This window comes from Nicotiana sylvestris, chromosome 4 (assembly GCF_000393655.2).
Source record: "Nicotiana sylvestris chromosome 4, ASM39365v2, whole genome shotgun sequence".
NCBI classification, from domain to species: Eukaryota; Viridiplantae; Streptophyta; class Magnoliopsida; order Solanales; family Solanaceae; genus Nicotiana; species Nicotiana sylvestris.
Genome location: NC_091060.1, coordinates 69,891,938 through 69,904,395, shown reverse-complemented (window position 1 = coordinate 69,904,395; position 12,458 = coordinate 69,891,938). Strand labels below are relative to the sequence as shown.

The 12,458-nt window shown below is 40.5% G+C and overlaps 1 protein-coding gene across 1 annotated transcript; it reads right to left on the bottom strand.

The window, feature by feature from the left end:
* Positions 1 to 4,211: 4,211 nt before the first annotated feature.
* On the bottom strand, positions 4,212 to 4,613 carry LOC138889673 (uncharacterized). Its single transcript, XM_070173008.1, has one exon. The coding sequence runs from the start codon at positions 4,611 to 4,613 to the stop codon at positions 4,212 to 4,214; it is 402 nt and encodes a 133-aa protein (XP_070029109.1).
* Between the last annotated feature and the right edge of the window lie 7,845 nt (positions 4,614 to 12,458).

Below are 12,458 nucleotides of genomic sequence, written 5' to 3'. Positions count from 1 at the left end.
ATATGCATACTTGTTAAACTGGCTAAGTGAGGGACTCAGATTATTAAAAGAGATGCAGAATGCACAAAATTAAATAAATTGGTTGCGGATTCTGCAGGTGATAGCATCTACCATTATTGATTTTATATCTAACACTGAGTGAAGCGAATTAGATTCATTTAGAAACTCCTATAGGCATGTTTTCTATGTATTATTGATTTCAAAGCCTTATAGACGTAGTGTCGAAATGCAGAAAATCTTGTAGACATGGTATCTATATGTAGAAGCCTTATAGACTTGGTATCTATATGGAGTTGAATATGAAGAATTAGAACAGTCCTATGGGCATGATTTCTATATGGAGTTGAATATGCAGAATTAGAACAGTCTATAGGCATGATTTCTATATGGAGTTGAATTAAAACAACCCTATAGGCATGATTTCCATATGTAGTTGAGTATGCAGAAATTAAAACATTCCTATGGGCATGGTTTCTATATGTAGTTGAGTATGCAGAAATTAAAACATTCCTATAGGAGTGGTTACTATATGTAGTTGAGTATGCAGAAATTAAAACATTCATATAGGCATGGTTTCTATATGTAGTTGAGTATGCAGAAATTAAAACATTCCTATAGGCATGATTTCTACCCTTTGCATGCATAGTCACCCACCATTTTTCACTAGCCAGCCCTAAGTGTTTATTACAACTTGTTACAAACCAGAATAAATTACATCAAAAAGAAAAAATACAAAGAAAGTACAATCGGAGGAGGCCTGATTCTTGACTTCCTCTCTGAGTTACAAGATAAACTAACTCAAAGACCATTGATCCAAAGCCTTTCTCTAATTTGAGTGTGTCAGAGTTCACTAAGAGCCTCAATGGGACTCCGGGCAATGCTCACACCCAAATTGTACTACAAGAATAGGGACAAGTGCAGTGTGGAAGGGTCAACCCTCAAGTGTCCAAGTTTAGAGGGAGCTCAGAGGGTCCCAAGGCAAGTCAAACAAGAGGGGGCAGAACTTAAATCTAAGAGAGAGTGTAAGTGAAGAAACGGTGTTTTAAGGGAGTAAAGGAGATGGAAAGAGGTGATGGAAAACAGACATAAACAAGTTGATAATTTCATACAAAAGGGATTCAGGGGTTGGGAACTTGCAGAGAGCCTATGTACTTAGGCATTAGTTAATTCTAGGCATGCACAGCAACAAGGAGTGATGTTATGCTTACAAAATCAACCATAATACACAACACATAATGATAACACAGAGGCTATGATGCCAGGTGAATCAAGTTTGAGTCTGAGACAACAATGTTAAATACTGTCATGCCTCAAACAAGCCATCAGTATCAAACATATTGGGGTAGGGGTCTAGGACACATAATAGATTCAAAACAGGTAGAAGGAGATTACAACATGCTAAAATAAGTACTGAACTGATCACAAGCAGTAGGCAGACAAGAAGGCAAAAGTATTAAGTAAACATATTGTTGTTGATGCTGAAATCTTTATTAGAACATACCAATTTAGAGAAGCAAAATATAGTAAAAGCAGGTAGTAGGACATTGAAGACGAGCCATAGTACAAGTAGTAAAGCAAGAGAATGATTTTGAATGTAAGTGATTTCAGAATTAAGTGTGTTCGTGTGTGTCTATGTTAATGAAAGAGTGGGGTATTTATAGTGTGAAAACAGGCAGAAAAATAAGACAAGAAAATAATTATGGAATTGTGTATCAATTAAAATTAATTAGTATAAGAGCTTCCTTTAATTAAGGAGTTAAAATTAAACGGTAACATGTAAATACTAAATAAGGCAAGCAATCACATAAGGATGAATATGACCAATAAGGAAGTAACTTCAGCATAGTATAAGTACACAATAGGTAATAGAGACTAGGTTCATCAAATTCTAATCAATGAAAGGTCTGTAAGAATCAAATACCAATGTAATCGAGGTAAGGGAATTAATAAAATTGAGTAGAAAAGGTAGGGATAGAAAGTTCAAAGGAAAGTGTTCAAATTAGTCCAAGAAACAGGGAAATCAGTAAAACAAGGAAAGAATCAAACATAATTATACAAGGAGGATTGAAATCAGTCCACAATTGAAGGTCATTTCAGAGGGAAATTTGACATATAAAGAGTGCATAAACATTTGGCATGCAAGGCTGAATCTATGACAAAGAGAAGTGTTACGCAATCACAAAATCACTATGTAGTGAACTACCGAAACATGGTAGTCATATAGGCCAATTTTAGTAACTCAGTAATAGAGAAAAGAGAGAGTATTAAATAGCATGCAAAAGGGGTCAAGTAAAAGACCTTATAGAGTTTAGCAGGAAGTCAGAATCATATAAGGAAACAAAAGATTTTGAAATTCAGTCGAGCAACAGGTGAAGCAACTTTAGAAACTTGAATAGGTTCAAAGGAATTAGGGTTTTGAAACCCATTGAATTCAGAGTATGAGGAACGGGTAAATCACACAGCAAATAGTCTCAGGACTCGAATAGACCCCAAATTTTAGGGTTTTCACTATCACTCGAGTATAGAGATGAAAAACAAGTAAATCAGGCAAAAATATCAACAAAATAAAATCAGAAAACTCAAGAAGGAACTAAGACTTTTAATCGTGCATACTCCAGTAGAAGAACAACATAAAGAAACACAGTATAACATGCTAAAGATCAGAGAAAGCATCTAAATAACTTAACTAAACCCTAAATCGGAAAAGATAAAGGTTCTGAAGGTAAAGTTTTGAAAGAAACTTTGAGAAAACGTTTAGAAGTTTGGAGTAAACACAGATCTACAATAGATCTAAAAGAATCGAAAGAACCTCGAAGGTTAGGGTTTCATAAGAACCCAGATGGTGAGAAAGGCTTGGAAAGTCATTGATATAAGTAAGAGAAGTCAAGATCAGGCTCGAATAGCCATGGCTAGCCGGAGCAAGGGCGGAGACAGCCATAGAACTGAAATCAACCCAGGTCTAGACCAAAACTTCTTCAAGGTCTGGCCTTGAAAACATGATAATCGGGCAGGTAGAAGTCATAGGAGGTAGATACAGGCCTTTAATGGCTTTGGAAGCCACTGATTCAGGCGATTTTAGGGTGGTGGTTGAAGGTGGCGCTCAGGATTTGAGAGGGAGTTTGAGAGAGAATTGGGAGAGAAAGGGAGTTCGACGGTGGCTGCAGATGAGAAATGACTAGGGTTTGGGGGTAATGGGGAATTAAAAAGGAAAGGTTAAATGGTGGCAGTTGATCATTTTGATTAACGGCCTAGATTGAATGGGGATCCGCGCAGGTTGTTTGAAGAGGGTCGTGGGTTTGGTAGATTAGGATTTGGGTCAGGATAATTGGGCCTTAGTTTGTGTTTAATTGGGGTTCCAAATCCAGCCAAAATTGAAATGAAAATGGGCTAACATTTAAATAGCCAATTTTCCCTTATTTACTTTATAAATAATAGTAAAAATAATTTCTGGAAATAAATTAAAAGTACTAAAATGATTAAAAATACATAATTATTAAATTTAAAATATTGGAGTTAATTTTTATGGACGTAAACGTAATTAAATCTAAATGGGGCTAATATTGCAATTATATGCAATTTAGCTTTAAAAATATTAAATAAATTAATAAAAATATGCAAAAATTATATTAGCTATATTATATTATAAATATGCGAATCCAATAAATGCATCACCAAAAATGATAATTTTGGGAATAATTATTGGGTTTTTCTTGGTAAAAATAGGCAATAAATCGAGTTAAAAATATCTAAAAATTAAGGAAAAATAATAAAACGTTTGAATATGCTTACATATGCATATATATGTTATTTTGAAGGTATTTTGCATATGAAAAATATACAGGAAAAAATTAGGTATCAATAGATATTAGAATGCACGAAGTCTACCACAGCTTTCTTGGTGACAAATTTGAGAGTAATTGCTTCAACCCACTTTGTGAAGTAGTCGATAGCGACATATATGAACCTATGCCCATTTGAAGCTTTTGGCTCGATCAGCCCAATGACGTCCATACCCTAGGCAACGAATGGCCACGGTGCTGACATAGGATGCAGTTTTGTAGGCGGCGCATGAATCAGGTCATTGTGTACCTGACACTGATGACATTTCTGGACAAAACTAAAGCAATTTTTTTCCATGGTCATCCAGTAATAGCCTGCTCAAAGGATTTTCTTTGCCAAAACGTACCCATTCATGTGGGTTCCATATACTCCTACGTGCACTTCATACATGATTTTTCGTCCTCTTCGGCGTCAACACATCTTAACAAATTGAGATCTGGAGTCCTTTTGTACAAGACCTTGCCACTCAAGAAACAATCGCTGGCAAGCCTTCTAATAGTTCTCTTTTGGTCTCCATTGGCCTGCTCGGGATATTCTTCTATTTTCAGAAATCTCTTGATATCATAATACCATGGCTGAACATTTGGCTCCATCTCAACCGTGTTGCAGTATCCATACCTTTCTCGGATTTGGATTTCCAACGGGTCAATATGGAGATTGCCTGGATATGGCAACACCGAGGCCAAAGTAGCGAGTACATCGGCTAACTCATTATGAAAATGAGGAATGTACCTGAACTCAACTGACTTAAACCGCTTGCTAAGATCTTCCATATGTTGCCTGTATGGAATAAGCTTGACGTCCCGGGTTTCCCATTCACCCTGAGCTTGTCGGATAATCAAGTCTTAATTTCTCATGATCAATAGTTCTTCAACATCTTGGTCAATTGACATATTCATACCAATAATGTAGGCTTCATACTCGACAGTGTTGTTTGTGCAGAAAAATCGAAGCCGGGTTGTGGTTGGATAGTGTTAACCAGTGGGTGAGATCAAAATTGCCCCAATCACGACACCTTTTGCGTTCACAGCTCCATCGAAGAACATTTTCCAAGCATTGGTGTCTTCTGATATTACCTCAACTGAATTCACCTCCTCGTCCGAGAAGTAAGTATTAAAGGGCTGATATTCGTCATTAGCAGGGTTTTCAGCTAGGTGATCTGCTAGAGCCTGGGCTTTCATTGTCGTGCGGTTGACATAGACTATAACAGATTCAGTGAGCAAGATCTGCAATTTTGCTAAACTCCCTGTAGGCATCGGCTTCTGGAATATGTACTTTAAAGGATCCAGCCTGGTGATGAGGTAAGTGGTGTAGGCCAACAGGTAATGCCTAAGCTTTTGAGCAACCCAAGTTAAGGCGCAACAAGTCATTTACAACAAGGTATATTTAGCTTCATAGATTGTGAAATTTTTACTCAAATAGTAGATTGCCTACTCTTTCTTCTCGGTCACATCATATTGCCTGAGGATATAGCCAAAAGAATTCTCCAAGACTATCAAATACAAAAACAAAGGTCTTCCAGGTTCGGGTGGGACTAAGACCGGCGGATTCGACAGATATTCTTTGATTTTGTCAAAGGCCTCTTGACACTCGTCTGTCGATTTAATTGCTGCATCTTTCTTCAACAGCTTGAAGATGGGCTCACATGTGGAAGTTAACTAAGTAATGAATCGGCTAATGTAATTCAACCTTCCTAGCAGGCTCATAACCTCTTTCTTATTTTTCGGAGGAGGCAAATCCCGAATAGACTTTATTTTCATTGGATCTTACTTGATGCCCCTTCGACTGACTATAAATCCCAAGATTTTGCCAGACGGAACCTGAAATGCATATTTAGCCGAATTTAGCTTCAAATCATATTTACATAGCCGCTTAAAAAACATTCTCAGGTCTCGAACATGGTCGTCCTGTGTTCTGGATTTGATGATCACATCGTCCACGTACACCTCGATTTCCTGGTGCATCATTTCATGGAAAATGGCAGTCATGGCTCTCATGTAAGTTGCCCCGGCATTCTTCAGACCAAAAGGCATGACCCTGTAGCAATAGGTGCCCCAAGGTGTTGTAAATACTGTCTTTTCTACATCTTGATCATCCATTAAAACCTGATGATACCCAGCATAACAATTCACGAAAGACTGTATCTCATGTTTGGCACAGTTGTCAATGAGGATGTGGATGTTCGGTAAAGGGAAGTTGTCTTTGGGACTTGCTTTGTTCAGATCTCGATAGTCAACGCACACTCGAGTTTTCCCATCTTTCTTTGGAACTGGAACTATGTTGGCTAACCATGTGGTGTATCGAACCACTAGGATCACCCCCGCTTTCAACTGTTTTGTGACCTCTTCTTTAATCTTGTCACTGATATCAGTTTTGAACTTTCTTTGCTTTTGCTGGACAGGGGAATAATCGGGCTAGGTTGGCAACTTGTGAACCACCAAATCGACACTTAGTCCTGGCATGTCATCGTATGACCAAGCAAACACATCTTTGAATTCAAACAAAAGTTGGATCAATGCGTCCCGGGTTTTTTCATCTGTGTGAATGCTTATCTTGGTTTCTTTGACTTCTTCAGAACTACCCAAATTAACCGGCTCGGTATCATTTAAGTTTGGCTTAGGTTTATTATCAAATTGTTCCAATTCTCGATTTATTTCCCTAAAAGCCTCTTCTTCATCATATTCTGGTTCTTGGTTTATTATTTCACAATTAGACAGCGTGTTTGGATCTGGGCATGAAGTCCACAAGTATGTCATGTTATTTAAAGCCACATTATTAAAACTGAAAGAAGAAATAAGAAAAAGTAACAAAAATTAGAAATAATAAAGAGAGATTAACGATGAAATATTGATTTTATTTCATTGAATTTTGAAGATAACAGGGTTTACATTGGAAATTAAAGACAGGAAACAAAAAAGAAAACATTCGAGTTACACCCTGAGATAACTCGTGATGCAGAAAAAGGGGCAGGACTGGACTACCGGGATTCCTACCTGATTGGGAAAGGAGTAGCCTTCCAATTTTGCAGCTTAGCATTGGGCCCTATATACAGCACCTCAGCGACGCTCGAGCCTTCTCCCGATTGGAACATGTGGGTTTTATACAGCATTTGCCTCATAGCCCCACAGATTTATTCAATTTCCTCAGTCGTGAAGGCCTCATCTTCCTCTTCCTCATTGCACTTAGGTCTAACAAATGTTCTATAAATATGCGGAATCGGCTGAGGCAAGACCCAACCATTATTCTTCCGTTTATCTGCCCATTTTTCATCAGCTGGCATGGGTTGGAAACCTACCCCAAAGAACTTCTTGCTAGTGGCCAGAGTGATAGGTTCGATGATTCCTTGCAATGACGTCCCGAGCCCCTTCCCGGGTTTATAACCATGCCTGATCATTTCCTTGGCAACCATAATTGACTCAATTGAGAGAAAGGGTTGAGGACAAGGGTTTCCTTCTTCACATTGGTCTGCGACCACAACCTTGAAAGCTTGATAGACTATATGTTCACTTCCTTCCCTAGCTTCGAGACATGGGACTGACGGGTTCCGGTAAATTGAGTGCTCGTCCTCTCCATGGACTATAATCTCCTGATATTCATGTTCAAATTTCACCATCTAGTGGAGAGTAGAAGGTACAGCCCCTGCTGCATGAATCCAAGGTCTTTCCAAGAGGAAATTATAGGAAGTATCCATGTCCAAGACCTGAAAGGTCACCTCGAAATCCACCGAACCAATAGTCAGAATCAAATCAATCTCGCCTATGGTATCTCTCTTGATTCCATCAAAGGAACGCATACATACGTTGTTGGGCCTGATTCTCTTAGTACTTATCTCCATTCTTTGTAGGGTTGAGAGAGGGAAAATGTCTACTCCAGAACCACCATCCAGCATGACCTTTTTCACATAATATCCCTCGCATTTAACTGTCAGATGAAGGGCTTTGTTGTGGGCAGCCTCTTCCGGGGGCAAATCATTATTACTAAAAAAAAATTTATTGACTGCAAAAAATCTTTCCACCATCCTTTCCAGTTGTTCCACAGTAGTTTCAATGGGAACATACGCTTCGTTGAGAGTTTTGATCAACACTTTCTGATGTTCAGTTGAATTCATTAGAAAAGACAATAAAGAGACCTGAGCATGAGTCTTCCGAAGTTGGCTAATTATCTCTAGTCCGCCATTTTCATTTTTTGGAAGAGCTCTTCTGCTTCTTCAGCACTAACTAGCTTTTTGAGTGGGAAACGCTTCTTCGTGGCATTATTCCCTTCCTCCAGATTGAGGTATTTCTCAGCTGAGCTACTTTCCTTTGCTTCTTCCGAGATCTCTTTACCCCTGTAAGCTACTACCGCCTTGTTGTAATTCCATGGAATGGCAGTAGGGTCTGTCATGGGCCTTTGCGTTGCATGGCAATAACCACGGGCTCATTCAGCCTTGGTGAAATTACTGGCCCCCGCACCACGTAGGTCCCTTTAGGCACATGCATTTTAGATCCCTTGTTAGCTCAAACCTTCTTGGAGGGCTCAATGTTGCCTGTCCTTTCCTGTGGCCCCATGGAACATAGAGAACGGCATCTTTTGAGGGAGCTGCCCCAATTTTGGTTTCCACTTTCTTTTCTGTATTCTGAGGGGTGGGTTTACTCTTCTTCTTCCCCTTGTCTTGTTTTGTGGCAGCCTTTGACTTCTTTACCACATCGGCTATAGCAATGATGGCTTTTAGAGCTGGGTCAAACTCTTTGTCTTCATAAATCATTCCAATAACTAGCCCGTTGTTGTGAGCCGGTAATGGATTGTTGGTTACATTAGGAACGTCTTCGTTCTTTAGCACTATTTGCTTTTGTTCTATAAGGTTTTCCACAGCCCTTTTCAGGGTCCAACAGTCATCTATATCATTCCCTTCCGACCCCGAGTGGTAAGCACATCGAGTACCGGCTCTGTAGGAGGGCGACACTGGGTTCTGCCTGGTTTGGGGTACAGGCTGCAATAGACTGGACAAGTTTGGGGTAAAAGATGGAATACGACTCACCAATGGTTCTCGGGCACGGGCATTGTCGGGGAAGTTGTTCTCTAGAGGTCGGGGATTATACTGAGCTTGGCGAGGAGGTTGATTTCTAGGAAATGGAGCTCGGTTTTGATTGAATGTTGTTGTGGCCTAACGTAGGGCTGGGCATTCATCACTGTGTATGGTTGAGGAACCATATCATAGGCTACATCTTGGTGGGGATAGTAATATTGTGGGGTTCTTGCAAGGAAATAAGGTCTAGGTGGATGGGGTTTTCTTACACTTGAAGTTGCCATTGCCACTTCTTCCTTCTTCTTTCTGTTTGCTACACCTCCAAACCCGCCTTGAATTGCTTGGGAGGTAGCCCTTATAGCAGATTGACTCAATATTCGCCCTATTTTTAAACCATTCTCGATCATTTCACCAATTTTGATGGCCTCGACAAATGGTTTCCTCATCGCAGACATCATATTCTGATAATAATCAGCCTCTTAGGCTTGAAGACAAACACTAACCATCTATGTTTCATCCTTTGGAGGCTTGACCCTGGCCGCTTGTTCGCGCAATTTGACAGCATACTCTCGGAAGCTTTCCGAGGACTTCTTCTTTAGATTTGATAATGAATTCCTATCAGGGGATATGTCAATGCTATACTGAAATTGCCTGACAAAATCCCAAGACAGGTCGTCCCAAATATGCCACCGAGATATATCCTGATCCATGTACCATTCAGAAGCAATGCTGATCAGGCTCTCTCTAAAATAAGCCATGAGAAGCTCCTCTTTTCCACTTGCTCCCCGCAATTGGTTGCAGTACCTCTTGAGGTGGGCTACGGGATCCCCAGGCCCATCATACTTTTCACACTTCAGGGTTTTGAAACCCAGGGGTAAATGCACGTGTGGGAACATACACAGGTCAGCGTAGGATACACTCTTTTGCCCGCTCAAACCCTGTATATTTTTTAGACTCTACTCCATGCTCCTCATCTTTCTGGTAATCTCCTCTTGTTCAGGGTTTTTTGTGGTTTTCTCCTTCCCCGCAGTAAACTCGTACCGGGGCGGCTGAGGGTAACATTGGTAGTAAACTGGGTATGTTCCAGTGGGAAAGATGGCACTTGAACGGTGAAGGATGACGGATCAAAGCTAGGCCTGGGTAGAGTGGGTTGTGCCGTAGATGAACAAGGTGGCACAGTGAATATATTTAAGGCCGCACCTGACATTAACACCTGGGGGTAAGCCTCAAAAGGTGTTCCAGCAAAGTGGGATGAGATGGTAGGATATCCCAGTGGGGTATTTGGATAACTTATGGGGACGTTGGAAGTCCCACTTGCCCTGGGAAGTAGCTCAGGGATTCCAGCTATCGCATTCGGTGGTTCTCTGCCGTTGGCCCAGGCATCCCACATTTCCATCATGCGGAGACACAGAATTCTGTTTTCCTCAGCAGTTGCTGACTCGGAAGTTGGGATGGCCGAGATCGGGCAATCATTTAGGATAGGAACTGTTGGCAGATGACTTTCTGACGACATTTCTACACTTCCTTTTGATCTTGTAAAGTACGGATGTGAAGCCAGATTACCACAAAACCAACCACCTTAATATAGAACCTATTTGATAGCCAACACGACAAACCGGTTAGTGTGAGACAATTAACACATAGGTAATCGCATGTTGGGGGTGTGATGCACCTATATAGTTAAGTGTGTTTTCTATATGTTTTGAAATGGTTGCGTATTTCATCCCGGCTTTTGTTTATCTCCCCAATTTTCTCTCTTGCTCTTTTTTGCGCTCTTATTTTCTCTCTTGTTCTTATTCTCTTTTCCTTGTTTTCTCTCTTTTATTTTCGGTTTTGGCTTTCTCTTTTTCATATTTTCTCTTTTATTTGAGTTATTTACAAAATCATGACAGAATCCGATGAAGATTGCCTACGTATCACGCTGCCGAGAGAATTAGATCATTACGTAGTTCAAGAAATAAATGCAAAATAAAACAGTTTTGGTTTTTGTTTTTTCAAATTTTCATTAAAACAAAACCTTTAATTTTCTCTATTACAAAGACTCGATCCTACATACTTGAGAATTGAAAACTACAACAGAGTCAAAACAGACTTTTGGGAATGAAAATACAGACTTGAAAAAAGAAAACATAATTAGGAGTACATCAATGCCTCCAATCCTGTCCTAGGAACACCAACTGGTCTTGCTGCGGGCCTACTACGCCATGTCATCCTGGAGGCGATAGAGATCGTCCATTATCTAGCAGACAAAGATCACTACTATGTCAAAGAATATGGACCTGGTCATGTCCTCGCACTCGTTGCATTTCATCATGATGTAGTCGGCGATTCTTCTAACCCTTCCCCTGATGATGCCCTTTTCTTGCAACAAACACCCAATCTGCTGAGATCTAACCTCCAAGATCTGAGTGGCAGTATGATTCTGTTCTTGCAAATGTTGTAGGTCTCCCTCTAGCTGTTCCATCAAAACATAGCAATGTTCTCTCTCGGCTTTGAAGCTCTTGGCTTGCTTGGCCATCTCATTCTCGAGGGTGGTTAGTTTTTTCTTCAAATTTGTGACTTCTCTATCGTATTTCCTTTTTAGCTGTCGAACAAACTCTGCCTGCCCCTAGGGTTTTTTTGCCAACTGTGCTCTAGCTCTTACCGAACTGTCTTTGGATTTTTCTAGATCATTCTCGTACTCACATATTTTATTCCTAAGGCCATTAATGAGTTTTTCATCTACTCGGCTTCTTTTCGGATTCTTGGTAGCTATCTTCATCCTTTGGATTTGGGCCTGGAGGATTTCATTTTCTTGGACTAGTCTTTTCTTCTCGCCCTCATCTGCAGCGGTTTGCACATTACTATCGAACTTGAGGTCTCTGATCTGTCCTTCTAACCTGCTTATGGTGGTCTAATATTAATTTTCTTTTGTCAACCACTCTCACTGTTCTTGTGATGCTTCGACAAACTCTTGGAGGTGAGGTCTTTTAGCTGGCCTTCCAAACTCAATTTTCCTTTTATACCAGGTGAGGTAGCCGGGTGAGACTTCACCTCTGGATAGATCACGCACTCGGGTATTTGCTGTCAGATATTGGCACACACTCCAAATCTGGCGAACCACTATTTCATTAAACTAGCCATCAGAACGGATCTCGACCGCATGAAGGCTAAGGTCTTCATCCTTGGGCACTATTTGACATCTCCCTAGCTGTCTCAAAACCCGGTATGGGGCATAAGGCTGGATGCTTTTGAGACCCATCAGGAGGATGTGAAGACTGGTAGCTGGCATGTATATGATTTCATCAACATGAAGCCAACCCAACGTCCACTCTATTTGATTTACAGTGACGGAACGGAGGCAAGATATCCGTTCTGCGACACCTTCTGGCATGTTAAACCCGTCGACCCTTGTATAAAACTCCCCTATGTAGCTTTTCCCTGTCGACCTATAATTCATGTACTGAAGAAGATGACATAGATGCTCAATCATTCACATTTGTAGCAGCAAGTTGCACCCTTCAAAAAGGTCTCCTCCGGTCTTACAAGCTATGAGGGCTCGGAAGATTTCAGACATTATCATGGGTGCGAGGGTGCTTTTGTCCTGAGTAAGCAAAGTGTTGACGACCCCATC